The 16,159-nt window shown below is 36.8% G+C and overlaps 1 protein-coding gene across 10 annotated transcripts in view; it reads right to left on the bottom strand.

Moving 5' to 3' along the window:
* ARL15 (ARF like GTPase 15) overlaps window positions 1-16,159 on the bottom strand; it is a 516,687-nt gene that overhangs the window by 414,439 nt on the left and 86,089 nt on the right. For 6 of the 10 annotated variants that reach the window (XR_013486144.1, XM_020996974.2, XM_020997063.2 and 3 more), the window contains one exon: window positions 13,040-13,098. The exons of the other annotated variants lie outside the window; for them this stretch is intronic. Coding sequence is in view for 5 of the 6 variants with exons in the window: in XM_020996974.2 (XP_020852633.1) it covers window positions 13,040-13,098 (59 nt within the window). In the remaining variant the exon portion in view is untranslated. The remainder of the gene's footprint in view (window positions 1-13,039; window positions 13,099-16,159) is intronic. 10 annotated transcript variants of the gene reach the window in all.

Here is a 16,159-nt window from a genome sequence, read left to right as displayed (position 1 = left end):
TTCTTCCCAGCTTTCCACATCTGTCAATGCAACAAACACGTCATTTGTGCCTTTAACCAAGTCACTGCTAAAAATTATAAATGGCATAAAGCCAAGGACACAGATCCCTGGACTACTCTACAACAGACACTTTCCACCTTCCTAGTCATTGCTAGTAACCCTTTAATAAACATTAGAGAAATTCAATGACTTCCAAATCTACTTAATGCTATTCTCTTCTACCCTACATTTCACCATCTTGTTCATATAGTACTACAGTCTTCTTCTCCCCCTCCAATATTTCTTCCTTTTTTTTTTGAAAAAGGTTTACCTTTCCAAAGTCTCCTCCAATGACAATGACTTAATCAAATCATTTTTATGATTTGTTTATTTGCATTACAGTCTCTGTCTCACTTCATTTGTTACCCATTCTTTGTGCATCTGTCTATAATATATATCTGTATCTACAGAGAGAGAGAGAGAGAGAGAGAGAGAGAGAGAGAGAGAGAGAGAGAGAGAGAGAGAGAGAGAGAGAGAGATAGGCAGGCTATAAGACTGAGTAGGCTAAGGTCCTTTCTGGAATTTTATCTCCTGTGAATTAGTGTCTCTATTGCTCCTCTTCTTTCTACACTGCAAATGCTTACTAAGACATCTCAGCTAATTCACATACACATGCATTTTTCTCTCTCCCCCTAACCTATAACTTGATTTTGAATTTAAAGCCCCTTTGTTTATTTTGTAAGAATCTAGACTTTGTTGTTCACAGGATTGTTGTAAGGATCAAATGAGAACATATGTTAAGTACCTTGCAAACCTTTAAGTCCTTACATAAATAAATGTTAAGATTTTTTAAATTATTGTTGCCATTATCATTTTTATTATTGACAATCTTGTACCATGAACCTCTTATTTCCAGAATGTAATCAATGGTTCAGAAACTCAAATGCCATTTTGAAATAATCCAGAAGCAATTATTAAGTGCCTACTATATGCCGGACAAGGTACTAAGCACTAGGGATACAAAAAGGGGCAAAAAACAATCCCTATCCTCAAGGAGCTTACAATCTAATGCAGAAGACAACATGTATCAATAAACATCATCTTCACCAGTGTTACTTCTCAAATCTTCCTCTCCTTGGAAACCCTTGCCTTCAATGAGTAGCACGAAAGAAAATATCACCTGTTCCCTCTAATTTTTCATTTCCTACCTCAAGATTTCCTAATCTTTAACAATCCTTTCCATATTTTTTGTCATAGTATAAATCATCCTCACACGAATTACTAAAATTATGTCAGATTTGACAAATCTTTGAGAGGTTCTCTGTCATTTTCTGGCTACATGCTTGAGGAAGCCAAGAGAATTTCTCTAAACAAGTTAAGCTAGCTGTTTGTGTTTAATTAACTTAATATGACAAGAAATTTAAGATGCTGTTGAAATATCCAAGTATAGATATCTAACAGCAAGTTCAAAATAAGAGACTGAAACTCTAGGGAAAGAGATTAGGCATAGAGACAGAAATTTAGAAGTCATCTATATATTGTAATTCAGACCCTCTCCCCACCAACCCCACCCACCTCCAATTCTTGCAATGGACTACCATAATAGCTTCCCAAATGATATGCCTGACCCTAGACTCTTCAATTTATTGCCTTTACACACGGGCAAAAAATAATCTTCCACAGGCATAAGTATGACCATGTCACCCTTAAACAAAATAAAACAAAACAAAATGGCTATTGCCCAATGCATAAACTAAAAACTTGTTAGCCTGGCGTAAGATGTTCCACAATCTGCCTCCATTTTTCCTTTCCACACTTACTTCAAACTGTTCCTTTCTGTACTGTTTCTGCCTAAACTGGATTACTAGCTGTTCCCCAATCAATTCTCTCATTATTATATACACCCACATTATCCATCCCCTATGCCTGGAACATATGGAAAATATGCTCTTCACTCAGCTACCCTGATGCATTCCAGTGCCACCTCTATTCCCAAAATTTTCTCTTCTTCCTCAAGTTTTCTTATGGCTTTTGGCCTTATGCAGGGACCTTTACTTTTCTTCCAATTCACCCTAACTAGTCCCATACATGCATGCATATATGTATCATATTTATATATCATGTATCATACATACATTGTGTAAATACAATAATCATGTCTGCTCTCTCCTCTCCTCCCTTCTCTTCCCCCTAATCAGATTCCAAACTCCTTAAGGCCAAAGACTATGCTGTCCTCATTTTTATATCCTCAGTCTCAAACATGATCCATTACACCAAGCAGGCCCTTAATAAATGTTTAATGAATTTACTTCCATCAGAGAGTGTAGTGTATTAAACAGAGGGCAGAGGTTCAGAATTGCAGGCTAGACCAGAACATAGCAGCTTGGAAGGCAAATTCTATCTTCAATGAAGAGTGGAAAGACAGTGCATACAGATTTGTGGCTCTGCATGAAACAGTTTGTCTCTAGAGAATGTGGCTCTTCCATCAAACATAGGTTATGTTTTCCGAATTCTTTTGTTCCTTCCAGCTGAAGTTTACAGAAAGTTAAAATTATTTTTCCTCCTCCCAAACGAACTCCTTTGTTTGCGCCAATGCCTGCATATCACAGCTGGCCTCACTATTTGCTAACATCCTGATGTTTCTCTAGGCCCACTTGTTTATCCTCAAAAATAGCTAGAAAACCTGTGTCATTTGTATATCTTGATGTGGAGGAGTATTTCTTCACAGATTTTGTCAATACATGAACTGAGGGAAATGATCAATTTAAATTCCCTTCTTCAAATACAACTTTCTAAACAAAAGGAATATACTATTCCCAGACATTTGTTAAGAACTCCTAGCTTGTTTTAACTCAACTAACTCATTAAGCTGTTAACAGTCAGAGAGCTAGAATGGATCTTAGAAATGATCTAGTCCAATTCCTCCTATTGTTACTAATTTTCCTAGTAAGTTAACTGTCTATTATCTGGTGATACCCAAAAGAATGATTCAAAATAATGGAACCTTGACTAAAAGTCAAGTTGCCTAAGGAATGCTCTTTCAAAAATCTTGGCAAAAGCCTTAAGTTGGTTTGAAAGAATGGAGAATTTTAATCCATAAAATCTCTACAAAATTTAACCAGCTGAAAAAATACATATAGTCATAGACAGAACACTTCTACAAAGGCTAAAGGCCTACATGTTTCATTTTGTTTTGTTTTAATATATATATTCCTTTCAGCTGGAGGTTTTCCTCTGGGGTTCACATACAGTAAAATTAAGCTCCCTCGCATACTTATATAATTGCATCCTATAAAAATCACCAATTTTTTTCCAAAATATTGCTTCTTCAAATTTATAGCAGAGTAGATTTTACTACTAAGTAATTACAGATATTTGACAATTCCAAACCCTGTCATTTATAATGTACATTCAGAAATGTCTTCATTTTTGTCCACATCCCATCCCACAATCAACTACAAAACAATCTGCTATAAAAATTATGCTATGAATTATGAATAGTACATATAGACATATACATATATGTATATACACACATATCCATTATATCATTTGATCCCGCACTGGTAGGAGTTTCCTCATCCAGGAGTCACCCAGGTCAATGAAATCATAGGTCCAATTCCCATCTCTGCCCTATCCTTGACTCACAAGATTTCTGGAGGTAAGATTGGAGAATTTAGAGATTTTTTTTCCCCTAAACTGTGATTTAATCATTGTAAGGAAAAAGAACTTTCTCTAACAGTGCATATCTCTACTTTCTTTGCATTTTCGAGCCTTAGAGCTGCCCAGGGCCTGGAGAAGTTAAGGGATTTACTTAGCATCACACAGAGGCAAGACTAGATCCCCCCAGGACTTCCAGACCAGAGGCAAGCTCTCTATTCACTTTTCTATGTTCTCTCTCCAAAGGCAGCTACTATAGGTGTAATTATCCCCATTTTACATAAGAAGAAACCGAGGCTCAGGAAGGTTGAAATGACGTGCCAGCAGTAGGTAACACAGTCAGTGTTGGACAAGGAATTCCAACTCAAGTCTTTTTGACTGTAAGTCCAGCCATCTTCTTTCGACTATGAAAAACATTCTTTTTAATAAATTTCTGAAACCAATGAAAAAACTTGATCAGACATCATCCCCACTTTAAGTATTCTAACTCTTCAGTCAAGAGGTCTGTTTTACTTATTGCAAAAACTCCTTTGATGAACCATTCGATTTAGAAACAGGAAAGTCACAGTACAACTTTAAAACACCAAACATGCAAACTCTAAAAATAACTTGCCCAAGGTTATGTTTGTTACTGGGAAAGAATTTCAAAGTATTTGTGGGTAGCTTGCTCTCTCCTGTGATTCAGGGGTGCATCTGCCGTTCATTAAACTCATTTGGAATGCAAGGATCAGTCTTGCCTGACTGGGTAGTAAAAGTCACAAATGGTTCCTATCCCCAGTTGTGCTTGAAAGTCCTTTCCTATGTGGATACCACCAGAGCAACGCACACCTTCAGCCTAGACTACAATAATTATGAACTTCCCTCAAAAATAATCCCCAGGTTATAATAGGTACCAGCTGTGTCACTTTAACATCCCCAATTATCAAGGGATCTGGAAAAGTGATTTTGATGTTTTCCAAACAAACCATATTATTCTTTAGTGGCTAAAAATCAGTGTAAAGTCTTAAAAATTGGCTGAGTGTTGGCCAAACTTGGATAAGTTCAATTAAATATACGTCATGCTTTCCCTGGATGATTACGTACATGATGTCCCAGTTAGAGCTAAGTAGAACATACTGAATTTTTTTTAAAAAAATGCATCTCCAACTTCCTTTCCCTGCTACTTGTTGGTTCAGATACCTTCTCTAAAGTTCTCTCTAAATCCCCAGTTTATTTTCTTTTCTCTGCCCAAGCCTGTCTCAGCAACCATATTCTGTAGTATTCCTGACCTAGGCTCCTGGCAAGACTATTTTTAGTCAAGTTGTATACAGCTTTAAACCTTTTATACAGTATGAAGGAGGATTCAGATGGTGCAGGAATAGGAGAGATACAGAATGAAAAAGAGACTAGCCTTGAGCCATCATCACCTCCAACTCAGTCTATCTAAAGCTAAACTCATCATCTCTCACGCAAAAATAGCTCCTTCTTTTGACATCCCCTATTTCAGACCCTCAGTCACCCAAACTCAGAAACACAGCTGAGGGTGCACACCAGAGACAAGCTTTGGAGGGTTCTATGTGGACCACACTGGTGCACAATTGTCAAACTAGCCAGTCTTTTGTGAGGCTCCCAGTGTAGGAGAGCACAGGAGAAAATCACCAGGTGAGGCTCCATGAAGTTTCTCACAGCTCAGTTGTGGCCCTGCTCTAGGATTTTCTTCCCATTTTCCTGTCAGTTTTGTGTGATTCCTTGGAGGGCTGGGGGGTGCACTAGCTGCTATCCCTCTAGGGAGGGCCATTCATATGCTACCATACCAGGTAACCTGATGTTACACAGTTGGATTCCATGGTACTTCAGAACCAGGAAATAGAGGAAGTCAAAGAATTCAATTATCCTGTCCTGCTTAATAACGGGGCTAAATCCTTTACTGATGCAGTGGCAGGTAACACACTTCCTAACTCAGATGCTCACTTAAGTGTTAAACATCACTATTGCAACTGTTTTCCTGCACATTCTTTCACTTCCTCCAGTCCATCCCATACACCTCCACAAGATTAATTTTCTAGGGACATCCCTTTGATCATGTCATTCGCTCTCCTTGTCAAAAAACTTTAAAAGTAGCCCCTTTTAAGGCCTGTGTGATAAAGTCTAAATTCCCTGGCCTGGCCTTCAAGGCCTGCCCCAAGCTTCCTTTCCTACAGGTAAGGACTGGACTTGGAAGTCCAAGGTAATGTTCTATGTGGCTCCAGAGGGCAGAACTGGGCCAAATATGAAGTTACAGGAAGGTACATTTTGGCTCGATGTACACAGCCACATTTTCTCTAAATTAAAGTTTTCCAATTATGAAACAGGCTTTCTGATGAAGCAGTGAGTTCTCCATAAATGGAATTATTCAAACACAGGCTGATCACTTGCTTAAAATACTAAAAAGGATCCCTACATGAAGTGGAAAGCAAGATTAGATGACTTCAGAGATCTCCTAGATCTCTCAGATTCTGTAACTTTCCAACCTTATTTTCCCACTACACTCCAAAGAAATCTCCATTTTCTCACACTGTCCTCATCAGTTAACAGAACACATTTTGTGCAGGCCTGCAGTTTTCTACATTCATAGCATGGCACATGCCAGCTCCCTTGTCTAGAATGTTTCCCTTCAGCCCCACTCTAGCCTATCAGAAGCCTTGTCAACCTTCAAAGTCCAGGTTAAGTCCCATCTTCTTTCTGAAAAAGTGCTTTCAGACTACCCCAGCCTCAAGGATTCCTTCAAGTCATGTAGCCCTTACTATGTTTGCCACTAATTCAACACCTATTATGTAAATTACTTTATGTTGTTAGTTATCCTATTACGTAGGTACACTTGTCTCCTCAATTAGACTCTAAATATGATAAGCAAGGCTTCAATCTAGGCTCTGCTCCTTACTAGCTCAGTGGCCTTGGACAAGTCATTTAACCAGTCTAAGCCTCAATTTTCTTATCTGTGAAATGAAGGGAACAGTAGATGATTTCCAAGGTTCCTTCCATCTCTAAATCCTCAGTTTCTAAAAGCTCTTTAAGACCAGAGGCCATATCTTATATTTCTGTATCCCCAAAAGGGTAGCCAGGTGGCACAATGGATAGAGCTCTGGACCTGGAATCCAGAACACCTGAGTTTAAATCTGAACTCAGTCACTAACTACCTGTGTGATCCTGGGCAAATCATGTAACTTTTGTTTGCCTGAGTCACCTCAACTGTAAAATGAGGATAATTACACCTAACTCACAGGATCATTTCCTGGATTAAATACTATTTGTAAAGTGCTGGCACATATTAGGTGCTATACAAATGCTTATTCCCTTCCCCCTAACACTAAGCACAATACAAGTAACTCACTATACACATTTCTTGATGGAGTGATTGGTCTGGTTATGTCTGGTTATTTTTCCAGATATTGCCATAAAATCTAAAATAATTCAGCTCTGAGGTACTGCAAGACGCATTTCTTGATCCCAGAGCACTAGACACCTGCAAGTATCTCTTCAGGGAGCTGAGGCTAAACATTCTGGACCAAGGAAACAGATAAGATAAAAGCCTTTCCTTAGACACTTTACTAGACTTCCACAATGAACAACCTCAGAAATCCCCTCTAAGATACATTGCCTTTTCCTTCTCCTCCAGCACCTGTTATTAAACATCCTACTAGGGATTCATACAATCTCATACTATTATACTGATCATTATTTAACATTCCACAACATCCTTCAAACATTTCTTAAGCATCTGTGTGCAGACACACAAAATTTAGCTAGGAAAGTGTTTGCACTGAGAAAGTCAAGTCAATCAGCATTCATGAAGCACCTAGCAGGCACTGTGCTGCATGCTGGGGATCAAGAAAGGCAAAAAAATAGTCCCTGCTATTAAGATGCTCCCCTAGTTTAAAAAATGAGGTAGGAGAGCTACAGATTGATAAACAAGTATTGAATCTCCCTACTTACTTGGTAATTGATGTTTTTTAAAGTGTAAAAAAGCTCTACAAAGTGTAAATAATGTATTTTATTTTTTAATGTATCACTTGCCTTTATTCAGTATGTGATATCAGTATGTGGTTTTAATGCAAAACAGCATGCTAAAATGAGTTTTCTCATTAAAATCATTCAAATGGTTCATAAAGTTCATATAGTCCAATGTCAGGCATAGTTTTTAAAAAATCTCATCAAAATAAAAAGAACAATTCATACAGATTTCTTTCTATCTAAAGAAATCAGATGGTGATGTCATCTTGAAAAACACACAAAATATTGTGGTCACTTCTAGATCCACACAAATAGAGGGGGGAAAGTAAATTGGAAAAATTTTAAGAGGGTGATTTCAGAACATTCATGTGGCTATGAAATATGGTTTTATGTACATATTTACATATGTGCATGTGTATTTTATATGCACACACATACATGTTCAAATGTGACTCATGTTCTGGCAATTCATAGTAGTTCAACAACATAATGAAGTCATGCACTCAGGAGACCTAATTCAAGGGAGCTCAAACACTCCCTCATCTTGCCTGTTACTCTATTCTTCCATGCTTCCCAAATGAACAGCATTACCTCTTAGGGAGATGTGATACATACAACCACCCTAAACATTTTAAAATGTCTGTAAGCTGCTTCTTTCTGGCTCCTGCCAGCCCTGGGATCTGAGGTAATTGAGGCTTTTGCTAAGAGAGGAGAAAAAAATTTTTGCTACCAGTGCAGGACAACTGAAATAGAAGTGACAGCATCCATTTTATTAAATTTAAATTACTTAAGTAAAGGAAAAAATAATCACGTACACCACTGAGAATATAAGAGCAGGGCCTTGTGTATAAAATAAATAATCTATCACGGACAATCAAGAGCTAACTATGAGTAAAATAATTTCTCAGGTGAATTCTAGTTCTCAGAAAGCAGTCCAAGCACCCCCTTCAGGACTCAGGGGATCCAGGATGCCAAAACTATTTTCATAATAATACTAAAATGTTTAAATTATAATACTGTGAATATCAAAAGATATAACTCACATAAACAAAAGCTCTTTGAGAAGTCTTCAATAACTTTTGAGATTATAAGGAAGTCCTGGGACCAAATAGTCTGAGAACTGCTGTACTATGAAACCCCAGCCAAACTGCAAATAGTGTATAACTAATTTCTTCACATTACAGATGAGTAGAATGCACCCTCTGGTGGACTAATAAGTTAAAATACAAAAGGAATTTCTGTTGTATTGCAGAAAATCATTTTAGTTTAAAGTCTTATAAAAACATGCCTAAACTGTTGATATCTTTTGCATCACATGCTAGAAATGAATTTAAGTGAAACCATATCCAGCCAGCCTTAGAAAACAACCAAATATGAATTACTTTATATTCTTGCCTTCTAAAGAATGCTAATTATTAAAAATAATTTTACATTAATTCATTATCTATTCATTTCTTCAATTTAATAACTTCAAGACTTCAAGGACTTGAGCTTTCATCCCTCCAACGATACCCATCTCATGCCACAGAAATTGATCTAATTCAATCCAACCTGAATCAACTCAACAAGTATTAAGGGCTCATTGTGTGTGGGTACTTGGAAAATATAGGGGGAAAAGGTCTCTCCCCTAAAGAAGCTTATATTCTAATCAAATGGATTGCTGCATCTTCCTCCACCCTCCAAAAAAGTAAACCTCTGGTGATAAGCCTCTCTCAACTCAACTGGCTTTCCATCTTAGGGATAATCCTTAGCTTCAATGGCTTTCCAGTTTTACAGGTCCTGCCAGGAGCGGTGGGTCAATACCCCACTCCAGGATGAAGGATCAGAGCAGATATTAAATCTGACATATCAAAATCTAGACAACTGTCATTCTTTCACTTTCAGATATCAGACCCAACCTCCCTTCACTAATCCACTAAAGTAGTCTACTAGTCACAGGAACATCTGAAGCAGGTGAAGTCCAGGAGGCTGACCAGTTGTTTGGAGGGCATTCAGTAGCTGCTGTGGGCCCTTAAAAGTGTGCCACTGAGGTGGTTTCTGTAATCCCCAAAGGAAAGAACTGGAGACTGAAGCAGGCATCAGTATCAACTGTAGAGAAAAGGTTCAAGGCAAAGGAAGCTGCTGCAGTACTGGGTTCCCATAGCAGCTGCATCACTGAAGTACAGAAGTAAATCCTCCAGCACCATTTCCAGAAGACTAGGGAGGTAATGCTGGGAAAACCCATTAGCTTTTGTGGGTGCTACCTATCTAGAAATCCATGAAAACTGCCATTTAAATGGATAAGAAATGAGCTCATACTCCATCGATTGGAAGTTCAATTCCCAAGTAAAGAAGAGAAGCTGTAGCCATCAATGCAATTTTATTTTTATCAAAAGACTTAAAATTTTTTTAGTACAGCATTCAGTAAGGTACCTAAACCTTTTTGCAGACTAGAGAATACAACTTTTTCACAACAGACTGAAAGCTCATCCTAAGATTTAATTATTCTTATCTCTTACATGATGTTAATTCTTTCTGAGTACAATTTTTCTGTGCCCTTTAGCTATTAAAAAATAGACAGCTCCTCTGTTTCCCAGGCAGTCTTGGCACAGAATAAAATTTCTTAAAGAAAAGAATTAAAAGTATATACAGTTCTATGTAAGTTTCTCAAGAGTTTCACTATTATAAACATCAGGGCAGCACTAGAATTAATAGCCACTGTAAAAACAGTCCCATCTAAACAAGAGTTAGCTTAGTATGACATTGCTAACAGAGCCATTTAGGACCCTTTGAGCTTCCCTTGATGGAGCAGGACCAGTTGGTAGAATTCAGGTGTTTGTGAAGAACATATTCCATTTAATGCACAGATTACACCTGTGTAATGTACACCTGAAGGTACGGAGTGCTTGACATAAAAAAAAATACTGCAACTAGCTTAACTTTTTGAAACTCAGTGTTTTACAAAATACCTATTAAAAATAAAACTGCAAGCAAATATTTAAGAAGCAAGTAAAATACAAGAAACATTCACAGCATGTAGCTCCATGATAAAATATTGGTAATATTTTTAAATTGTGGGAAAAAAAATTCTAAAAAGTTATTTAAGAGATCCAGTAGCTACTTATCAGGCAAATTAATTAAATGTTAAGTAGACAAATAAATTAGAAAGTTTGGATGATAGTAGTCTTTTGTGGTTAAAAATCATGAGGATGGTATTTAGATAAGGAAACAAACAAAAATGCTTCTATAGAAAGTATTCTTGTGTCTTTATTAAAAACTTCTGATTGTTAATAGTGGAAACATTTAAGCAAATATGTGATACTATTTTCAACTTTTTTACAACTGTTTTCTAGTTATGCTCATAATCAATACTTCTTTAAGAATGACTGTTTTATTAAACACGTATTTTATGTGTATATATGCATATTTTATATATACATATTTTATGTATATGTGTGTATATACATTAGGGATGTGTGTATTTATATACACATATACATATATAAAGAATGGTTCCTTATTCATAAATACTTGTTAAATGTGTAAATACACATGTATATAGTTCTTTAAATAAACATACACTGCTGGCAAGGTATTTACTTTTTAAATGCTTGGACATTTTGTAAATTCATAATTTTCCCCAATTTCAAAGCACTTTGTACTTACTGTAAAGGTTTTTAATTGGTAGACTCTTAGAAATTAGCCCAGAAAAGAAAAATGAAAGAGTGCTCTAACTCTAATCATAAAATACTCATTCATTAAGCAAAAGCTTGCAATTTGTAGAAAAGTTATATTGCTGTTGTTCATCCTTCCATTTTTGAAGAGGATCAGTGACATCATGGATGGTGTCTTGACTTGATGACTTAAATTGGATTTAAGTGAGGCAGAGTTGCATAACGGCGTCAGCGTCACTCTCTCTTCCAGAGACAGCACCAAGGTCATCCACTGCATCCGGGGCCATTGCCATTCGTCCTGACTTTTGTCTTGCCACTAGACTAGAAAAGCTGTATCTTGTATTAAAAAAGATATACCAGGTTCTTCTTTTGGCCTTTATCACTAGTTAGCTTTGCTGCTTTGAGAACGTCACTTAAACACAAGACAGAAAAGATAAATGTTGAAAAGACTATGGGCACACTTATGTACTGCTATTGGAGATCTGAACTTATCTGACTTTTGGAATTATAAGTAAATAAGTCACTGTATTGGACCAGCTGCATACCACAACATCAGCACTCAGCACAGTGCTAAGGCGCTTAATAAATGCTTGGTGAGCTGACTTGGCTGTATTCTATGTACCCTTTTACCTAATGATAACACACCACTGCTAGCAATATACCCAAGGAGGTCACAAATAGAAAAAGATCCCCTCTATGCAAAAAAGTTTACAGCAGCAGTAATAAAGAGACAGAAAGCTAGGTACCTATTGATTGGGAAATTGCTAACAAACTACGTATATACATAGTTTTATTGTTTCTTCTTGTTGTACATGTAATGCAATATAATTACAACATTAAGAAATGATGGATGAGGAATTCCAAGAAACTCTGAAATACTTGCATAAATGTGATGATACTTGTTGATGTGAAATACACAGAACCAGAACAATTTGTGTGATGATCACAATAACGAAAAGAAAAACGACACTAAAATACCTCAGAACACTGATGAATGAAGTGACCAATGAAGACCACAGGGGCCTCCCACTGAAGGAAACTTCCCAATTCTCAAAACATAAGTGCTAGAACATAGGTGCAAAAGGAGACATACATTTTCAGACATGGACAATTTCTTTGTTTTGCTTAACCATATTTATTAGTTACAATGGAGGGTCTATGGGGGGGGAGAAGAAGTTATTAGGAAAAGATTTTTTTAAAATATTAATGAAATATTTTTAAGCAGAAATCATTTAAACTTATTGTAACTCAGCTTTTTTATTTGCAAACTTAGAAAGTTGAAAATTATGAAAATCCATTATAATGGCATAAAGTACAATCACAGTACTGGTCAGAACAATGTTTCTTGGTTTTTAGTTTACATCTAAACGTTCAGTAGCATAGCCCATAAAATGCAACATTTTTCCAATGAATTATTAATTAAATGTCCCTACTTTCCTGTCTACAATCATTAAGTTTGAAATGTCTAAAAGTCAGGGGCAATACCTAAGTATAACCACTAAGTAGCGCACTTTTCCAAACTTAAGGGAAAAGGCTGTAACCAAAGTAAAATCATGCACCTTGTGATTCTTGCCTGATTTTACCAACTCAAAGTTCAACTACCTTAGACGGTTTGGATTAAACTGGAAACACTTTTTTCAAAAGATAGAGTGAGGCAGAGAAGTTTTATTTATACATCAATTTACTGAAAATACATACTGTGCTATATAGTGCTTACAAATTTTGTTTACATCATACAAACATAAAACTGTATTTTTCTTTACATTTTACAAACTTACATCGCATGCTGATGCTGAAATGCCCATCTTAAAAATAGTGTTTCTGTTCCTTAAGGGATCTAGGAGAAAAGAATCAAAACACTTTAAGCTAAAATTCTTAACTCTGTTTAAAAACCACTGCTTTCATTTATCATTAACTGTGATTTTCAAAGTCCTGCTTCCTTCTGCTTGAGTCTTTTATAGTTTCCCAATCAAAGAACTGAATTCCCATTTAGCGACCTCAAAATCATTTTAAATATATTCGCCACTTTTGCAAGGGCCTGTTTCTTCCAAGGCAAACAGTATAGTAAAGCCAAGAATATAAGCAAAAATGAGGACACACATCACGATGCAACAAAACTTCCCTTTTGTGAGATTTAGTGAATTATTAAAATTATTAGTTGACAATAACCATGCCAACTGAATTCCAGAGAAGCTAACTTACGTGATAACTGTTGTCAACCTTCCCCAATTCAGGGTTCACAATATGTGCAAAGACACCTAATTTGCAGGGCTGCTGTAGCCATTAACATTATTCAATTAAAAAAACATTTATTAACTGCCTGCTATGTGCCAGGCACCGTGCTAAGCATTGGATAATTGATATGATACACTTAATACATAAAATAAGAAGTTCACTAAATAATCAACAACCTACACCATTAAATTATCACTGTTGTAGTAGATAAAAATAAACAGTCTCAATTGGCAAACACATACTTTGGAATTGTTCATTTTAAGAAGAGCTTTGAACCTCAGGTGAAAATAGATATTTCAATGTTTTTATTCTATTAATAGGGTTTTTAATCAATGATCATTTATTAAGTGCTTTATATGTGCACTATTATGTGCTAATTGCTGGGAATGCAATGAAAGTCAAAAACATAAAAACAGCCCCTGCCCACAAGGAGCTTACCTACTAAGGGGGGAAGACAACATAGAAACAAATTTATTATCCAGTGGTTTTCAGTCGTGTCCAACTCTTCATGACCCTGTCTGGGGTTTTCTTGGCAAAGATATTGGAGTGATTTGCTATTTCCTTCTCCAACTCAATTTTACAGATGAGGAAACTGAAGCAAACAGGTTTAGGGATTTGCCCAGGTCACATAGCTAGTATGTGTCTGAGATCAGATTTGAACTCAGGAAGAAGAATTTTCCTGACTTCAGGCTCAGCACTCCATCCACTGTGCCACCTAAGTGCTTATATAAATAAGTAGTTGTTCATAAGCTACATCTACAGCAGAAGGAAGGTAACTCTGGGGAGAAATGCTCAAGTGACTACAGTACCAGTAAGGCTCCTGAAGAAAAAGAAGAGACTCATTATAATTGACTCTTAAAAGAAGTCAAGATGTCAGAGTCAGAGGTGGGGAGGAAAGGCATTGAAGACAAGAGGGCCAGCCAGTGCAAAGACACCCAGATGGGAGATGGAGCGTTGTGTTCTAGATCTGTCAATCAAGTTGTTATGCTGGGGTCACACAAGGCATGGAGTGGAAGAGAGTAGAAGACTGGAAAAGTTGGAACTAAACGATGGCATGGGGAGGCTGCTACAAAATCAGAAATCAGTAATACTTCCAAAAAGGATGGAAAATTATTTTAATGTCAATGCTTCCTAACCCAAATGATATTACAAACTGGTAAAATAGCATAAATCTCTACCTCACACTACCACAAATTCTATAGCACAGTTTTCCAAGCTGAGGTATACACAGACCCAAGGATTACCAGGGGTTGGGAAATATTTGTTGTAGTAATAATAATAATAATAATTATTATTATTATTATTATTATTATTATAATGATGATGATAAATGGGCAGCTAGGTGGACCAGGGGATAAAGCGCCAAACCTGGTGTAAGGAAGACTCATTTTCCCAAGTTCAAATCTGCCTCGGACATTTACTGGCTGTGTGACCCTGCACAAGTCACTTAACCCTGTTTGCCTTAGTTTCCCCATCTGTAAAATGAGCTGGAGAAGGAAATGGCAACCACTCCAGAATGTTTGCCAAGACCTCAAATGGGGTCAGGAAGAGTCTGACATGACTGAAATGACTGAACAAAAACACTGCTCTGCCCTCCACCCTCCAATCATAGAGGAGAGAGAACTGAGGATACTGAAAAAGTGCTGACTGTCAAAGCTGCATCAATCTCTATGAAGTTGAGGTTTCAAGTGATGAGTTTATCCTAGAGGAGGCTTGATGCTATGGAGTCGAAACTAAGCAGAGCATAAAAGTCTCCCAAATTCTTGGAGAAAAGGTCTGCAGTATTTTTTTTCTGATAACCAAATACCCATAGTTCTTACTATGAACCTGAACACTAATCATAAATACCACTTACCAAAGCATCTTCTCAGACTCGAATGAGGGCACTTTGTCATTGGAGGGAACATCCACTCTAATTAAATTCTTTTCCTATTTGTCAGGAAACATTTTCTTATGCTGAGCTAAAATTTTCCTCCCTATAACTGCTGTCAGTTGATCCTAACTCTTTGGTCCTTGGGATCAAATAAGATAATCTCCACAATAACTCAAAAATCAACAATAATGGTTAAACAAAGATATCTTCCAGTTTCTTGGCAACCTTAAATGTAATTCTTCCAGGCTAGGTGACCTAGAATTACTAACAGCAACTAGGTGTTTCCTTATGATCTCATTTATTTTAATAGCTGTTTTAGTTCGTAGACTTATAGATTTAGACCTAAAAGTCAAGTCCAACACTCTCATTTTCAAGATGACTTAGACAAAGGAAGCTCAGAGAAGTTAGTGACTAACCCAAAGAAACATAGGCAGCAACCATCAGGACCAGGATTCTAATTCAGGGCATTTGCTGCCAAATTCAACACCCTTTCTGTCCTACCAAACTGATTCCCAAATGTCCATTTTGTCCACTTTAGTCCATCCATTCCAATTTTAATATCATTCTCCCTAATGAAAAAAACAAGCAAAATTTGTCACTTATTATCATCCTATCTCCCACAAGGATCGATGCTATTGCCTTGTTCGTGTTTCTTTAAAAAAAAAAATCTGTCACCTTTGTATTTCCCAACACATTCTTCCCACATCAGAAAGCAAGCCTTAAATAACAACAGAAAAAAAGGATTGAAATATAGTTAGGTAAAACTTACATGCACCTCAAAAAAGTCTGA

The sequence above is a fragment of the Phascolarctos cinereus genome, unplaced genomic scaffold, assembly GCF_003287225.1.
Source record: "Phascolarctos cinereus isolate Bilbo 61053 unplaced genomic scaffold, phaCin_HiC Scaffold_4;HRSCAF=312, whole genome shotgun sequence".
NCBI lineage: Eukaryota > Metazoa > Chordata > Mammalia > Diprotodontia > Phascolarctidae > Phascolarctos > Phascolarctos cinereus.
Note: the sequence above shows the minus strand (reverse complement) of the source record. Positions and strands in the feature narration are given on the sequence as shown.